Raw genomic sequence first — 16865 nt, 5'->3', positions numbered from 1 at the left:
AAAACTAGCTACAATCGTATATGATGGCTTGCAGGTAATATAGTTAAATATGTATAATTATTATTTAACTATGTTAACAGTAATTAAGTCAAATAAATATATTTATATATATATATACATATATATATTTGTAAGCAATGTAGAAATTAGCAGCATCTCTACAAGCAATTTGATGCTAACTGTTGCTGCTGTTGGTGCTTCTGTTGCTGCTGTAGCTGTTGCTGTTGCTGTTGCTGCCGGCATTGGTTGAATTTGTTTTTGTTGCTGTTGCCGCTGTTTATTCGCCTGTTTCAACGCCAGCGCAACGGACGCATCGCCGCTTCGCAGTCAAACTCCCGTTTCGCGAAAAAAACTAAGAAAAAAGCAATTTCTTGCTAGCGTGTGTGTTGACGCGTTGTTGTGGGCGTGTTGTGCACTTCCGTGTCGAAACTCTTTTGCATTTTACAACTGCGTGAGGTGGGCGAGGGGGGTGTGCCCCTGCTAGAACTGTCCGAACGCGCGTTAGTTGACAACGTCGCGCAGTCGCCGCGTGTTTTGGATTCTGTTTTTGTTTTTTTCTTTATTGCTGTTGTTGTCGGCTTGTTGCGGATTTTCATTATTGTTTTACAATGGCCTCTTGGCCGCGTCGCAATAAGCAGGCATCGGCATCGGCAAACGGCATCGGCAAAGGCAACGCCAACGGCAGTTTAAACATGTGAATATAAAAGCATAATTGTTGTGTGCCTGCGGCTTAATACGCGTCAGGAACTTCAACGCGAAGGTTCCTCAATCAAAGGACGCATAAATAACATAACTAAAAATAATAAAAAATAAAAATTAACAATTAACGGAAACACAATTTCGAAGCTGAGTACAAATAAATAATTTCCTGTTGCAGTCACACGGTGCGTATACTTAGTTTCTTTTAGCTTGCAAAAAATACAGTTTTATATATAGATTGATATATATATATATATAATGTGCTACAATAACAAACTTTTAAACAGCCAAATAAACAATATATAATTTCAAAATTATTTGATAAAATTTGTAAACAATTAAAAGTTGAATCAGTGGCGTTGTCGAAATATTAAGATGGGGTGGACTAAATCTGTGAATTTTATTTTTAAAAAACTTATAATTATTTAAAAATATTTAAAAAAAATTGTGAGACCTTAAAAGTGCGAGTTTTTTTTTCAAATATTATTTAAAAATTATTTGATTAATTTTGTAATTGTGATTGAATCTTTTAAAATATTTTATAAATATTTTCAAGTTTCGAAACGCCTCTGGCCGCGCTGTTGTTTATGTGTTAAGAGCAAACGACCTCGTCTCGCGCACATCATTTAACCAAATATGTTTTTGCCCTCTTATAATTTTTGTGGTAAATGTTTTTTGGGGTATTTGGCATATGTTGCAATGATTACAACCTGGACCACAATTCGCTTAGAAAACTATTTAACTTTCATCTATGAATGAAAAATAATTGACCTCATTAAAAGAAAAACTATTTCATAAAAAACACTAAGTTTTTTTTATTTGTTTATTAAATATTTTCAAAGAGTATTTAAGCTTTTTTATTGAGAGCGTTTTCTAGAAATGATATAGCTTATAAATGCTTTTGTTAATCATTTTAATTAGCTTCGATAGTTTCGTGTCTTTCCGGTATGATTTGCGGCTTTGACTTTGAAAAATATTCGAAACATATGAAATTAAGCGAAAAAAAATGTCTACGTTGCGAACGCTTGTTGATTTGATTTGTTAGATTTGCTTTTAAATTTGGCAGCAAGGCCAGAGCAAAAAAAAAATAAAAGTGAAAAGCGAATATGTTGCACAACTTGGCGGTCAATGGACGTGCGCGTGCTTGTGTGAGTGTGTGTGGATTGTTTGCCACACGCCAATATAATGGGGCAAATTGCAAACAGCCCAGACAAGAGAACACAGCCAACAGTCCACAGCCCACAGCCTACAGCCCACAGCTATAAAGCTACTTACTAGTTAATGACAACAACCCGCAGATCCCACAACAGCGGCACAAAAGCGCTTACGTTTTTATTGCCCAGCAACCGCAGATGTTGTCATCGGGATGAGGTCTGGAGCTGGCTGACAATCGCCATATCATAATTCATTGTTCATTGAGATTGAGTGTCGCGATCGTAAACGCATCGGTAGCTACAAGTGTTATTGATATTCAAAGTAAATAACGCATACGACCTGTGTGACGTGTCGGACGACGCCTGTGCAGGCAACAGGCATAAAATGCGCCAAAGTAGTTATAAAATGTTGTGTTCAGTGGGTCAAGATATAATGTTATTTTATGGTGTAAAACACGTAACAAAGGAATTTGAATCAGCCCTAGCATATGCCACTCATTGTCATTCATAAGAAACGAAAGTATTTAAAGGCGGCTCCAAGGCGGCAGTAAGAGCGTTCAGGACACAAACGAAATGAGCTAGAAATCAATATAAAAGCATTTAGCAAGACTCTCTTTATTGTGAGTATAAGCTTATGAGCTTTCATCGGGAATTATTATGATAATGAGCAACAATAAGTATACGACGTGGTTGATGAAATAAGTAGAAAATCCTTTATTCTATATTCTAGAACTCAATATTTTGATTTGATAAATTCACTCAACAAATGTGTAAATTATTCAGTCAATTGAAGCCATTTAGAATTTTTTTATTTACCTTTTCATATTATTAGATTGAAACAGTCACTGGGCTTAAGCACGTGCTGTAAGCAACTAAACAAAACACCTAACCCACTAAACCAATTCCAGTAGCTTAGCACCACTCACGTATACATATTACTGTGAGACTGTGTGCGTATCTGTGTGTTTATATTGCGAGCAATTGTGGTTTTTGTATCATATTCCGCACAGTGCTGACCATGAGTATGAGTTTTTCTTTCGTCCCATTCGCGTTTATTTTTAGTTAAGCATCGCTTATCACTCACTCCCTATAGGCGGGCAGCACTCCAGCTATCCCCATTGGTATTGCCACTGTCTTGGCCCTTCATAACTGCCAGCCCAAAATGGCATTTATGACGCTTGACTTCAATTTATGAGACATACTTATACCCTTTCACTTTGGGTACTTTGCATATTGCAAATTGAAGATGGAATATGATGATGAATATGATTTTATTTTGAATAAATATATTCATATATATATAAAGATACTAGTAATATGTACATTTAACATAACAATTATTTAAAAACATTAATAATCATATTTAAATAAGTGCATTTTATTATCACAGTACACAGAAAAAGAATTTTACGACCTTTTTCAATTCACTTTCTGGAACTCTCATTCACCTTTATGGCTTAAAATCATCTTCGCAATTTTATATATACCAAATAGGAGATGTATACAGTAGATTAAATATTCAGCGAACTAATATCATATATCTAATATATATAATAAATAGTTCAATATACTAATATGATCTGTGCCCTGCTTAAAGAGCATATCTATAGCTATGAAGCCTAGATTGTATTTATGCGCTCGGAAACCGCATTCAAATTCAATGTTTTTTTATTTTTTCGGCTAATACTCAATTCAAGGTTTTTCCTTCCCACATGGAAATGCGCGACAAAACAAATACTTTAGCGGAGAAGGGTTTTGGGTTGGGCAGACGCGGGAGGCTGACCGCCAACTCTTCGGCGCGACGCTGGGTCTAACAATTTCGCATTTTCAATTTCAGGGCCAACAACAAGTGCGGCAGTCAATGGCAACAGTTGTGTGCAAAGCTCTTGTTATACCCTGTAAATATAAACTAAATAACGATGGGTATATTCAAGCTAATTAAGGAAATGAAACAGAGCAAGCATTTAACTTTATATTGCATTCTAAAACGATACACAACAAATGGGTATCTTCTAGCATAGCACGCATATATATATACATTTATTTAGCTGCGTGAATCTAAAAATATTTTCAATACCTAAACTATTTACAACATATGTTGCTGACACTTTCCATAGGGTATCATCTGGCCTAGCAATAACACAAGGCTAAGCACGTTTGTTGTTAATGTTAACTCAGTGGTCGATTGTCGATAGCTGGTAATGAACTGAAATGACAAGCACAAATGCGCTTGTCGAACAGGAGGGGGACTGTGGGGCTGTCGGTGGGCTGAGTGGGCGGCAACTCCAACCAGTCGTCAACAAGTTGCGCGGCAACTGCCGCACTTCCCATGACCTTACTGAGAAAGTGGGAAACGGAATTGCTTTAGTACCATGACAACCCAACCCAACTCCATTGACGAGCTGGCGCTGCACTTGTTTTGGCTATTGATATTTTGTTATTGGTCAGTGGTTAGGTTGATTTGTTTTCAATGGAATTTGAGTGGCATGCCACGTGCTAGGCAACGAGACGCAACCCAATCTAAGCTCAATTTACAGCTAGCACGCAATATGTTTTCATAAACATAAGCAGGTCAACAACCCAGTGTCAGATAGAGTCGTAAAATATTACAGACATAGTCCTATCCGCGTGCCCCAAAACCTGCGATGCCATCCTTACAAAAGAGTGAACATGCTTTCAATTCAATGTCGATGCCAAGGTCCCATTGACGGCGCCGCCTGCCAAGGTGTTGCCAGCTGTCACTAGGGGTGCTCACGCTAAAGCCCATCTCAAAATTTCCCATATTTTTTTTTGCTAAAAGATAATTATGAATAATGGCCTAGAATATTAGAGAAAGAAAATATTTATGATTTAAATGCCATCGAATACCCCTAGTGCTTCAAGATGTTAGATAATGATTCCTAGAACTCATTAGTGTGCATAAAAGCTGCTGCTGCTGCTGCTGCCGTTGTTTACACCTTGCTCGACTGCACCACCTGTTCGACACTCAACCATTCAGCCCACCCCAGCCATTTAAGCAGCAGCGTGAGAAAACGCGTATGTTACTGTTTTGGGGCTAAAGAAAAGCTATCGCCGTAATTAAATTGAAATCAAAACAAAGTTGCGCTTCTACATCTATGTTGCAGACGACGCACAGACGGCCCTAATGGGCTTTTGGCTGTCTGGCTGGCTGGCCAGTCTGTGGAAGAAAACTTTTTGGGATACTTTAAAGTCATGGCAACAGTTAGTTAATGCACTAATACTAGCTGCTACTTCTAGAGAAGCACTCGATGCGTTGCGCATACGCCACGTTGCCTGCCATCGGTATTGGTTCATTAGACACGCGCGCTACACAGCTTGTTTCCATGGCGGCTTTAGCTTTGCTTTTGTTTGAGCTTCAAATCCAACTAATTAAAATCTACGCAGCAATGTTTTAAGTCGCAAAAGGTAAAGTCTGGTCGCTCCTGGCACGGTCTACTCAACTAGCCCGGCCATAATCAGCATGCATGTGGCTGCTACTCGTCTGACGCTGGCGCGCTCTCCTGATGAATATTTATCAGCACAGCAGACATTAATACGTTTGTTTACATATTTACACAGAGTGTGTGTGTGTGTGTGTGTGCGAGCAAGGAGTGTGTGCGTGTTAGTGTGGACAGAGTAGAAGCAATTATAATACTCTTTGCTCGAGTACCTCGAAGCAGTTGGAGAACTTCAAATTTTTGAATTGAAAATATTAAAATTTTGATGAAATTAAAGTATACATTTTTGAGCTACTATTGAGTAACTAAAATAACAAAGCTAGCCCTTAAAAGACCTAAGCTTTATCTTAATTCACTTGCCCATTTACAATTTCTATAGTAATGCAAGTAGCTCTTATAAAGTATTAAACTCAATTGATGGAAAGTCTTTAAGGCATAAACATTTCTCTGACTTTAAGTATATAACAAAAAAATATATAATTATGGCCTATGTATTTGTAGTATATATATAATTAAATGTATGTATAGTTTCTTAATTATGCACTTCGCTTCCGCTGGGAATAATCCATCAGTGCGAGTGGCGTTAGGGAATTGAGGTTTCGGTCTTGTTTGCTGTATTCACCTAGCAATTCTATTGTTTACATGGCTGGCTGGGCAAACAGTGGCGACTGCTCGTATCAGCCAAATGTCCACATGTACTTGGTCACAATGTCGTGGAGCCAGACGAGAGCTCAGCTCAAGTGATAATTGATATTTTACTGTATTTATTTTCAAGTGTATTGCTTCCAAGTAATCTGCTGATAATTGTTGGGGCGTGGAGCGATTATCATGATAATGACGAGGACAATGATGATAATGATGATGATGAATAGGTCTCTGGCCATGTCCCTGGAAATAGCGCTGGCCCTGGATGACGATGACGACGACGACGACGCAAAAAGTGTCCAATAAATGTTTCATAGTTGTCGTTGTCGCTGGCATTGTTGACCTTATCAGAGGCAAACACATACTTACACACACACGAACGCACATACTGAAACACACATGTACACATAACAGAGGGAGCTATAAAACACACTCAAACTTCCATTGTACTGCCCCTTGGCGTATACTATAAAATATTTGCTGCCTTCTGCTGCTGCCGTTGCTGAAAAATATGCAATAATGTTTGGAGCTGAGCCAAAAATATGCGGCGAGGTCTCGTCTGGTTTAGGTGGGACAGCTGGCATATGGATAACGGCCAGCCAAACTATGCGATAATATAAAAATAGATGCAAATGCGTTTAAGCCTGGGCAGGTGAATACCCTGTAAGAGCAAGAGGTAAACACACTAATGGATTATACAGCGAAGTTCCTAATCACTTTTGCAACTTTGAAATGATTTTTTATATTTGGAATTCATACTTATCTAAGTTGAAGTTATAAGTTACTTAACATACCCCATTTGTATTATCGTATTTCCAGGGTAGTCAAAAAGGTTACTTCCATCATTTGGAGCAGACGACATTGTCTTAGCCTGAGCCCAAAGACTGTGCGTGTTCTTTGCCTGCCCTGCAAAATGAATGCCACCTCGCCAAAGTCATCGCTGGTCAAACTGGGTCTGCATACCAACAAGCAAAAGGCGCTTAAGGTTATGGTTCTGGGCCAGAGCGGGGTTGGTAAAACGGGTAGGTGGACGCTTCTCTCTCCTCTCACCTCACCTCTCTGTGCTCACGGCTCTGCAATTTACAGCTATGGTCGTGCGTTTTATAACGCGTCGCTTCATTGGCGAATATGATCCGAACTTGGAGAAAATCTATACCTGCCAAACGACACTGGACAAAGAGTCGGTGCAGTTTGACATACTGGATGCCACCGGGCAGCTGCATGTGAGTGAACTCCACAAGATATGCGAAGATAATCGAACTTAGCTCTTCTTCAGGAACTGGATGGCGTTACGCTGGAGTCCAATATACGCTGGGCCGATGCCTTCATACTCGTTTACTCCATCACAGACAAATGCTCCTTTGATGAATGCAGCCGCTTAAAGTTTCTCATCAACTACAACAAGCGACGGCGCAAACTGGGCTCGGCCAGCAAGGTGAGCCGTTGCCACGTACCGTGTAGCATAGTGTATTCTAGTTTTGTCGCTTCCAGGATTACGCTCTGGATATACCAGTCATACTGGTGGGCAACAAGACAGATCAGACTGGCGATCGAATGGTCAGCTTGGAGGAGGGACAACGTCGATTTCGTGAGCTCTCCTGTGCCTGCTTCCATGAGATTTCTGTAAGAGAAAGCGTCGATCAGGTGGGTTCATTGGATTTCATTTTGTTGTTATCATCATTTATTTGTGCTTCGACTCCGAACTAGGTACAAAACGTATTCCGCGATGTGTTCCGCTTCTGGCGTGTATTTAGCAAATTTCCAAAGCTCAAACGTTCCACCAGCGATGTGGCGCATGCCGCCGATGGCACTTTAACGCCCGATTCCGGTTCCTGTTCCTTCTACGATGCGACGCCGCTGGGCGTGGCCCGACGATCGTTCCTGGTCATTGGCAGCGCCTGCCAAGAGGAGAACAGCGGCGATCATACCGAATCCACCGATGATATAGCCAGCAATAGCTTGGGTAGTTCACGCAGCGATATCGATGCACCGTTCCGGAATCGCGCCTCCACCGATGGCACCCTACTGTCCAGGCCCCGACGCTGGCGCTATCCCCCTCCCGGCTGTCTACTGCCGCATACAAATCGCGTCGAACGTCGCATGAGCATCTCGACGAGAGGCAGCAATGCCAGCTACTGACACTGAAACTCACCTAGTTAGTTCAAATGTTGCGCCAAATATATCTATAGCTAAATGTTGAATATAATATTCGAATGCTTGTCTTTCAATCGATACGATTACCTCCTCTCCCTCATTCCTCATCTCTCATATTCCTTTTACATAATAATTTTGCTCAACTGCACTGGCAAGATTTGGCCTTGCTACAGAGTCTAAAGGGTAGAGCAGCATACGCTTAGTTTTTAGTTCATACGGTAATCTGATATTCCCATATTATTTTTTTTGTTATTTTATAGAAGCTTCTGGGCTACATATATTTTTGCACTTGCAACAAATTTAAACATTCAAAGCATAAAAATAGTTATCGACCTGGGCTAAAGCATAAGGCCCCAGGGCTCTTGGCGAAAGCCAACGTTTTAATCATCGTCAATCTTAAGCATATACTCTTCGGCGCGCAGTGCGAGCTCACGTATGTTGCGTAGACAGCCAGCGGCTGCCAGTTGTAGTTCCTTATTGGTGGATCCAATGCATTCCAGCAGAAAGGGTACCACACCGCTCTAAGGGTAAGACATTAGCTGGGCACAATAGCTGGGCACACACATTGATACAGACCTGGTGCATGGTGATGCAGTTTTGTGGATCCATCGAGAGCTTCTCGAGCGCCATGGCCGTGGTGCGATGGACCATGGGATTCTCGCTGGTCATGTAGGTGACAATGGGTGTTACGGTGCGAAGGCGTCCCAGCTCTTCGGTGTTGTTGCCGAAACAGGCGCAAGCGGCGACAGCAGCGGCCAGATTCATGCGCAGCATATCATCCGTTGTATTGACCAAGTCCGCGATCTTATATATGACACGAAGATCTGTCAGAATGGCCAGATTGGTCTGGTCCAAGGCAATGGTGGCAATTGCCGCGCACACCGCCGACAGTACCATAATTTCCTTGGACTTGAGCAAACCCACTACCAGCTCCATTGCGCCGACCAAGCTGCGCACCAGCTCGGCGGAATCCGTAGCATTTCGTACGCACGGACAAATCGCATAGGCGGCATTCGCCTGGACACGGGGGCTTGTATTTTTGAGCAATGACCAAACCAGACGTACTGCATCCAATTGCTCTAGAATACGCATGCTCTCTGGATCTTCGGCGCACTCTTTTATTGCCGTAGCTAAGTTCTCGAGCAGCGGCGCGTGCGAGGAGTTAAGCAGTGCCACCATTGCCGGCAATCCATTAGCATTACGCACTGCCACACGATTTTGCTGGAAGCGCACGCATTCGGACAAAGCGCCAGTGACATTGGTTAAGACCTCATCGCACTCGTCGGCCAGCAAGGACACCAGATGATGAATAACATTCATGTCATCCAATTGCTCCACATTCTCATCAGACATGGCACACATCCAAATGGCGCCAGTGGCGCCTCTGATCAGTGGCTTATTATCCCGCACCGACTTATCCTTGAGGATGCTAACGAGCGGGGCAAGTCCGCCCGCCTCTCGCACCAAATCCCTTGTGGTTGCATCAAATGCGCATTTATAGAGCGCCGTGCTGCACTCTACTTTCAGATCGATGCACTCCGAGTTCAAATGGGTCACAATATCAGCGATCATGCCCTCTGTGGTAATGGCTAGCTGGAATTTTGGCTCGGACGAACATTTCTTTACGGTGCCCATAATCGGAATGACCACATCAATATGTACGGACTTTAGCAAGTTGGCCATTAGTGGCACAATGCCGCTCTTTCGCATCAGTTCCATATTGTGCTTGGAATCGGCCAATGTCCAAAGAGCACGCGAGCCGGCCCGTGCCATGTCCAGGAACTCGATCTCCTCGACGGTCAGCTGATTACGTGGCGTTTGTAAGATACTGCAGCGCATCGAAAATAAAAAATTCATATATACAAAAAATGTATAAGCGCTCGACTATAGCTACCTCATTATACTACCTCATTTTGATATCCAGCAGGTCGACCAGCTTGGAAATGCCGCCACACTGGCGCACGTATTTGCGTGCCAAACGAACCTTGCTGACATTGGCCAGCGTCTCGGCGGCCATAGTTTTCAAGTCCTTCATAGATGAGTTCAGAATGTCGACAATCAGTGGAATGCCATCTAGATCCACGATTGTCTTTCGTATGTCAATGTTAAGCGTTATATCGGAGAGAACGGTGAGGGCGCCCAGGCAGCATTTGGTGTCGTTGCACTCGAGTATGTTGACCAAAACATCAAGGCCACCAATGTCCTGGATGGCGAACTGATTGATTTGTATGCGCAAATCATAGTCCTGCAGGCAGCACAGGCTCACAATTGTGGCTGTTTGATTGCCTGCTTTGATATATTTGACGAGCTTCTGTATGTTGTAATATTCGGCTGGAATCTCGGCAGCTCGCGCCACATCCTTCCAGCGTTCCTCCTCATCCGTTGATGATTCTTCTTCTGTGGTATCGGAATCTACCATTGCCACTTGACGCTTGTCCCTAGCGAAGCGATCCGGACAGGAGCCGCATTGATCGCGGATCGGTCGCGAATGTTTCTGTCCGGCGGTGGCAATCATTGTCGAACACCAGTTATCTATATATGTATATCTTTAATATATATTTAACCTTTCATACACAAGTAATTAGTGAAAGAGCCTGTTGCCGTAGTTGAACTTGATTGTTCAGGAATTTGTGTGTAGCTTACGTAAAGGAATTTCCAAATGTTCGTACAAAAATCGATTAAATAACATTTGTTGCCTGGGCAACGTTCAGAAATTTATCGTGTCAGGTATTTCTGTGTGGGGAAGCACTTGATTTCGTCTTTTATTATCTGCCTAACATTACAACAACAAAAAGTAAAATACACAAATGATTAAAATTTCATTTTTGAATTTTTTGCAAATGGCACCATGCTATTTAAGACTGATCCCAATGAAGCTGTGGTGCGGCGAAAGTGTGATACTGTGTTAAGAATTGTCACACTTGATTCTATTCCATTTCAGTATATATAATGAAAAGCTAAAGAACTTAATGCTCGAAAGACATTCAAATTATTGCAATCAATTGAATATGAGTTCTAAAACTGCTCTACACTTTTATATAACTCTAAATACAAAAATTAGATATTCATACAATCACATAACAATGAAAAAGCTGAAAAGTGGCATAAATAAAAATGGGGAAAAATCCATTCTTTTAAGGTTTTACATAATATTTTCTGAAATTGTTTTCAATGCTTAGAGTAGAGTAGAGTATAAAATCATCGAACTCTCTCTAATTATTACTTAGTTCATAAATTAGCTCTACTTTATAGAATAATTCTATTCATTGCAATTTGATAGGTTAAGCTGGCTAGGATGCGTTTTTTATTCACATTTGATCGCGGCAGATTAAAATTTGGAGTGCAGCCAGTTCCAGCTCTAAAAATCGTCGGTTGCCACCTAAATCCTTATAAAGGTAAAAGTTTTTTCTAAAAGTTTGTCGTGTCGTTCATCACTTTTCATCCAAGCAATAGGGCACGTTTGCTTATATTCTTTTGTTATCTTATATGCGTGAATTTATTGGTATATAGATTATATTTTGTCTTAAATTAGAGGGGGCATTGGACAAATCGATAAAACAATGGTAGAGCTACAAATTTTTTATCAGTTTTATATCAATTTTGACCAAATAAAAAAAAAAGATAACGAAAAGATGTAAAAATTCATAATTTTTGATCTAGTGAACGTCAAAATTTAATTACAAATGGCTTGAATTATTTATTTTGGAATATTAGCCTTGTAAATCATTGTAATGTTGCGGCTGCGATGTGAAACAGTATTTAGTACTTCATATAAAATTATAAATCAGCTGCAATTTTGTTCAGTTCGATGACAACTTTTTCCATGGAATATCGTTTCTGTGGGTCTGCATGCCAGCACAGTGAAATCAAAGATTTTAAGCTATCCGAACTTACATCGTCGATAGGAGGACGTTCGCCTTAAATGATGCACCAAATTAATATAAAACAAATTTAGTCGAACTGGATCAAAAACTTACCTTTTAAAGCCTTTCTTAAAATACTAATTTCATTGGTAGGGTTATTCAAATGACTGAAAGGGATCTTTCTAGTTTTTATCGTCCAGAACACAATGCCACAACTGTAAACATCAACACTTGCTTTGTAATGAGAGGTTTTCGCCATCTAGTATGAAAAGAGTTTTTAGTTTAAAATAAATATTTATGTAGTTTAATGTAGACCTCTGGGTCCATATATTCGACAGTGCCAACTTCAGTTGTCATCGAAGCGGTCTGTTCACGAACACACCCAAAGTCGCTTATTTTCAAGACTTTATAGTTTTGTGTAAGTAACAGATTGGCTGGTTTCAGATCCCGATGAATCACTGGCTTCTTCCTGCTATGCAGGTAAGCAACCCCCTACAAAAATGTATATATATTTATGGCTGGTTCTTTGAAGAGTAGTTGAATTTACCTTGGCCAATTGCTGCATCCAATCGACTGCGGTCGATTCAGAATATTCCTGACGTGGGCCTTTCATGGGAAACAAATAGTCGTTGAGCGATCCACATTCAGCAAATTCCATCATAATCAGTGAAGTTAAGCCATCTTTTTTAAGACCAAGCATTTTTATAATATTCTCATGAATACATTTCTTAAGTCCATTCACTTCTCTATCAATATTTATTTGGCATTTTTCATCGTAACATTCAATCGTCTTCACTGCCAATACAGAACCACGCAGATCTGCCTTATAGACTTTTCCACCGCTGCCTTCTCCAAGTAACTGCAAGGAACATGATGACATGAATAAATTTCTATGGAAGATCACACATTACCGTTCCCAATTGCACATGTTTCAAATCTTCTGTGGATAGTTCTTCTAATAGTTTACAGTTCCTTAAAATTAAAAATAAATATTTTTATTGAAATATTGGTGGATAAAATCTATGGCAGAAGGGCACGTGCTCCATCGCACAAATTAAATATTCTGACTAAAATATTCATTCTTGCATTTTATGTGATGGGTTATGTAAGTTATGGAAATTTATTTACAAACACATTTGTCGAGTCGTAGTTGGGTTAAATGAGTTGACTATTTGCGATCATAAAATACTTACATTTTTGCTGAATAATTTTGTTCACGTTTAGCTGGTTTATGCTTATGCTTGATATATATATATATATATCGATATATCGATCGGGGGCATCGATATATCGATAACATTGATAACATTGTCATCGAGACATCAATTACAATGCCAAACTGAGCTACAACAGGCCTGTCAATTAAGATAGGAGAAGTCAAGAAATAATAAAATGATGAAGGCGCGAAAGGGATGGAGAGCGTTCGTATTTTCTAATTGGGAACTGGTATCCAGGCCAAGGCTAGTAATTAGAGAGTGAAAGTAACAGCTCATCAACCTAATTTTTTATAAGGATTCAACCGTTCCATGTCACCTGTAACCAACCTATGTCGCAGCACCATAGGCTATTCTTTCCACATCGCAAGAATACCCAAGAACATAATTTTTATTTGAATAGAGGCAATAAAATATGATGTGCACGATAAAACTCTTGATTTATGTATTTAAATAATTAGACATGATCATTATTATTGAAATCTGGCAGCCTCCACACTCGGAATCGCTTCACTTCCATGTCATATCCCTATGTTGTTTATAGGCAGTCAATATTCATTTTCCAGTATGGAAATTATTTCCCTCATAGATAATCGCTCGTCCGGATTTTGATTCCAACACTTTAAAATCAAAGTTTTTAGCTCTTCCGATTTGGAAAATTTTTTTAGTTTGTCAATATACGGACGTGCACCTAGAAATATCCAAAAAAAAATAATATCAAAAAAATTCTATTAGGTCTGACAAATAAGTTACCATTAGATGTCCTAAATTTACGAAACTCTGCTCTTATTTTTAAATGATCAGGGTAGGGAACACTACGACTAATCACCTGCCAGAGCACAATAGCAAAACTGTAAACATCTGCCTTTACAGTGTATGGCTTGTGATCTATAATCTATGTAAATAGTTAACCATTTTTAGGATCTATGAGTACTTTAATTTTATGCAACACAAACCTCTGGTGCCATGTATGAGGCTGTGCCAACGTTGCCTGTCATCGCATTATTTTGTTCATTAACCGATTCCGCGTCGACCATATCTGCTATCATCGCATCAGGTTGTTCGCGGATCGATCCAAAGTCTGCTAACTTAACGACGCGATAGCCGTGAACAAACAACACATTTTGTGGTTTAACATCTCGATGAATTAGTGGATGTGGTTTCATGGCATGTAAGTAAGCAAGGCCCTATGAAATATTGCAATTTTAGTTTAGTTCTCAGCAGAAAAATTACAGTTCTTGCCTTAGCCACTTGTAGCATCCAGTCGAAAGCAGTCCAGTTCGTATAACTATAGTTCGGAACTCCTTTAGGAAACAAATAATTCTGGAGTGATCCACATTCGGCATATTCCATTACAATCACACTAACGTCAGCATCGGTTTTAAAGTCAAAAAATTTGATAATGTTCTCATGATTGCACCGGGCAAGTTGAGACGCCTCTCTCGCAGTGTTTATTTTTTCGATGTCGTTCTTTGGCTTACATTGTTTTACTGCCAATTGAACATTATTAAAATTTGCTCTATACACTTCTCCAAACCTGCCATATCCAATTTTCTGCAAAACAGACGTTCAGTAAAACTCTATTGAAGATCGATCATTCATTACCACTCCCAATTGTACGCCAGAGATGTCGAAATTGGTTGGGGTTTCTAATACCCCTTCAATTCTATAATGCTGTCTACAAAAAGCAAATGTTAATTGTATTTTCATTAAGCAATAAATAAATATTTAATCAATAAAGAAAAAACTTCAAGAGCCTCTCGAACGTGTCTTGGATACCAGGCTACAGGGTAGCTCACATTAACTGGACCAAATGACATGAGCTGCAGCTAGCTGCTGGCAGGCAAGTCTCGAAAATAATAATATATTTCATTACTATTTTTTTTTCGAGACTTCACTCTTAGAGGTATATTAGGCAGGTGCACTGTGGATTCTCGCGAATTTAGAAACGAATCTCAGACTTTTGTGGCAGACGATGCGCAAATCCGTTGTCTTTATGACAACTAAGTAACAATATATATACACAATAAGAATAAATACTTTTAAAAATACCCTCTAATGACTTTGAGCTGCTCAATCACTTCCGACATTTTGGGCCGTTTGCTCGGGTCATCATCACAGCAACTGGCAATCAGCGAATTGATATAGTTGAAGCCCAACTCATCGTTAGGACAACTAAGACGTTTTTCCGGCAATACATAGTAATATAAAGCTCGTTTGCGTGAAAGCACTTCCCAAAGAACTATTCCAAAGCTATATACATCGTATTCTTGTGTATAGTATGGCGGGATGTATTCATATATGATGCCGTACATGGAATTGAGTTGTCTTCGGTTTATATTACTTGAGAGTGTTTTTCTGGCCTCTGGCGGCGCGTAATCATTGCAACTATCTTCCACTCCAAATGTCAGCTCACCGACCTTCAAGCAGCGATTGTCATTGAACAGAAATAAATTCATTGGCTTCAAATTGCCATGACAAACACCGAGTGAATGTAGAAATGCAATTCCCTGCGAAAAGAAACAGTTTTCGACATTTGTTTTAGGTAGAAAGGAAAAAGTGCCAATGTACCTCAGCGCATTGCAGCATCCAATTGAGTGCTTCTTGCGAAGAGTACCTTGGGACATCTGTGCCATGGATTTGATCATACAGCGATCCACCCACTGCGAACTCCATAATGAGGCTTACATAGGCCGTTTTTTTGTAGTCAATTCCATAAAATTTTATGATATTCTCATGGTATTTGTTGAATAGCTTCTTGTACGTTTTCAAGATCCACGGAATGTCCACTACGGAGCGTGCAGATGTCTTTAACGCAATAAGCTCATTGGCGTAATGTGCCTTTGTCACGAAGCCACGAGCATTTTTCCGGAATTCCTTCAAAATTAATATTCACATAAAAATACAAATCATTAAGAATGTTTTAAATTGGCGCATTTAATGCCAGAGCTAATTCAAACAGACGGACATTGCAGAAGACCAATGGCGCTATAATCCATTACCTGCCACCCAGAAAGATCGTCTAGTGATAAAATTTTCATGCTGATTCACAAAATATCACTCGAAGAATGCAATTTTAACTTTTTATTTCTCAATCAACTATTTAATGGCAAGCGAATTATTTAGGTAAGTAAACGGAAGAGCAAGTAAGTCAAAATCTTATTTGCGTTTGTTATTTCGTATTTGATCAAAAGTTAGTTATCTAAAATATAGAATATAGTCTCGCAATGAATTCTTATCAGAAGTAAATTATCGGTGCTAGAGATGAATCAGCAACAGCCGCTAACAATCGATTAATGCTATAGCTTTACATACATAAGTACGGTTTATAATATCATATAACATTTAAATGCGTATTATTTATTATCTTTTTAATAGACAATTATAGCTGTTGCTGAACGTGATCTCGGGTTTTGCTGACTGAGTGCGAAATAGCTATTTAGGCCATTTGGACAGGTTCGTTATGATTCTCAACGGACTTAGGGAAAGGACTAGAAATTGTCATTCAAATTCTTGGGAGAGCACAACGGCTTAGAATTAGTGATAAAAGCCCAACGGTTGTAATAAGTCATTTCCGCAACAATGTGGAGGCTTGTCGATTACAGGGTGACCAGTTTACGAACGATGTTTGTGTTCATTCATTCATTGTTGTGAAAAATATTTATCGCTTGTTATGGT

General features: G+C 39.8%; 4 protein-coding genes across 6 annotated transcripts; 1 reads left to right on the top strand and 3 right to left on the bottom strand.

Moving 5' to 3' along the window:
- Nucleotides 1-289: 289 nt before the first annotated feature.
- LOC111601592 (ras-related and estrogen-regulated growth inhibitor) lies at nt 290-8127 on the top strand. Its single transcript, XM_023318254.2, has 6 exons — nt 290-884; nt 6776-6978; nt 7043-7179; nt 7233-7391; nt 7448-7600; nt 7664-8127. Exons 2-6 carry the CDS (start codon nt 6870-6872, stop codon nt 8093-8095), a joined length of 990 nt encoding a protein of 329 aa, XP_023174022.1. The 5' UTR covers nt 290-884; nt 6776-6869; the 3' UTR covers nt 8096-8127.
- A 253-nt stretch (nt 8128-8380) lies between these two features.
- Nucleotides 8381-10801, bottom strand: LOC111601032 (armadillo repeat-containing protein gudu). Of its 3 annotated transcripts, XM_023317446.2 has the most exons (4): nt 10754-10801; nt 10018-10642; nt 8687-9938; nt 8381-8631 (listed from the first exon to the last, which is right to left on the bottom strand). In XM_023317446.2, the coding sequence occupies exons 1-4, from the start codon at nt 10797-10799 to the stop codon at nt 8491-8493; spliced, it is 2064 nt and encodes a 687-aa protein (XP_023173214.1). In that variant the 5' UTR covers nt 10800-10801; the 3' UTR covers nt 8381-8490. The 3 variants fall into 3 exon arrangements, with proteins under 3 accessions (XP_023173214.1, XP_023173221.1, XP_023173229.1); XM_023317453.2 differs by having other exon boundaries at nt 10018-10798; XM_023317461.2 differs by lacking the exon at nt 10754-10801 and having other exon boundaries at nt 10005-10082.
- Nucleotides 10802-11802: 1001 nt separating this feature from the next.
- LOC111601711 (putative mitogen-activated protein kinase kinase kinase 7-like) lies at nt 11803-13208 on the bottom strand. The gene is made up of 6 exons (XM_023318433.2): nt 13167-13208; nt 12885-12945; nt 12521-12832; nt 12289-12465; nt 12088-12232; nt 11803-12027 (listed from the first exon to the last, which is right to left on the bottom strand). Coding segments are annotated over exons 1-6 (837 nt in total). The 5' UTR covers nt 13169-13208; the 3' UTR covers nt 11803-11887.
- A 527-nt stretch (nt 13209-13735) lies between these two features.
- LOC111602171 (mitogen-activated protein kinase kinase kinase 7-like) lies at nt 13736-16312 on the bottom strand. The gene is made up of 8 exons (XM_023319136.2): nt 16190-16312; nt 15759-16064; nt 15240-15697; nt 14793-14865; nt 14430-14741; nt 14144-14374; nt 13941-14082; nt 13736-13878 (listed from the first exon to the last, which is right to left on the bottom strand). The coding sequence occupies exons 1-8, from the start codon at nt 16226-16228 to the stop codon at nt 13736-13738; spliced, it is 1704 nt and encodes a 567-aa protein (XP_023174904.2). The 5' UTR covers nt 16229-16312.
- Nucleotides 16313-16865: the final 553 nt, after the last annotated feature.

This window comes from Drosophila hydei, unplaced genomic scaffold (assembly GCF_003285905.1).
Source record: "Drosophila hydei strain 15085-1641.00,03,60 unplaced genomic scaffold, DhydRS2 tig00008114-arrow-pilon, whole genome shotgun sequence".
In the NCBI taxonomy this organism is placed as follows: Eukaryota; Metazoa; Arthropoda; class Insecta; order Diptera; family Drosophilidae; genus Drosophila; species Drosophila hydei.
This window is presented reverse-complemented; position numbering and strand designations above follow the sequence as displayed.

Coding starts and splice junctions, on each gene's coding strand:
- LOC111601032 (XM_023317446.2), bottom strand. CDS start 10,799: ATGTTATTTAATCGATTTTTGTACGAACATTTGGAAATTCCTTTAC. Junction 10,643..10,753: donor ACATTTGGAAATTCCTTTAC/GTAAGCTACACA, acceptor ATACATATATAG/ATAACTGGTGTTCGACAATG. Junction 8,632..8,686: donor ACTGCATCACCATGCACCAG/GTCTGTATCAAT, acceptor TCTTACCCTTAG/AGCGGTGTGGTACCCTTTCT.
- LOC111601711 (XM_023318433.2), bottom strand. Junction 12,466..12,520: donor GGATGCAGCAATTGGCCAAG/GTAAATTCAACT, acceptor ACATTTTTGTAG/GGGGTTGCTTACCTGCATAG. Junction 12,028..12,087: donor TTTAAGAAAGGCTTTAAAAG/GTAAGTTTTTGA, acceptor GCATCATTTAAG/GCGAACGTCCTCCTATCGAC.
- LOC111601592 (XM_023318254.2), top strand. CDS start 6,870: ATGAATGCCACCTCGCCAAAGTCATCGCTGGTCAAACTGGGTCTGCAT. Junction 7,180..7,232: donor ATGCCACCGGGCAGCTGCAT/GTGAGTGAACTC, acceptor GCTCTTCTTCAG/GAACTGGATGGCGTTACGCT. Junction 7,601..7,663: donor TAAGAGAAAGCGTCGATCAG/GTGGGTTCATTG, acceptor ACTCCGAACTAG/GTACAAAACGTATTCCGCGA.
- LOC111602171 (XM_023319136.2), bottom strand. CDS start 16,228: ATGAAAATTTTATCACTAGACGATCTTTCTGGGTGGCAG. Junction 14,742..14,792: donor CTGGCGTACAATTGGGAGTG/GTAATGAATGAT, acceptor TCTGTTTTGCAG/AAAATTGGATATGGCAGGTT. Junction 14,083..14,143: donor CCTCATACATGGCACCAGAG/GTTTGTGTTGCA, acceptor CTATTTACATAG/ATTATAGATCACAAGCCATA.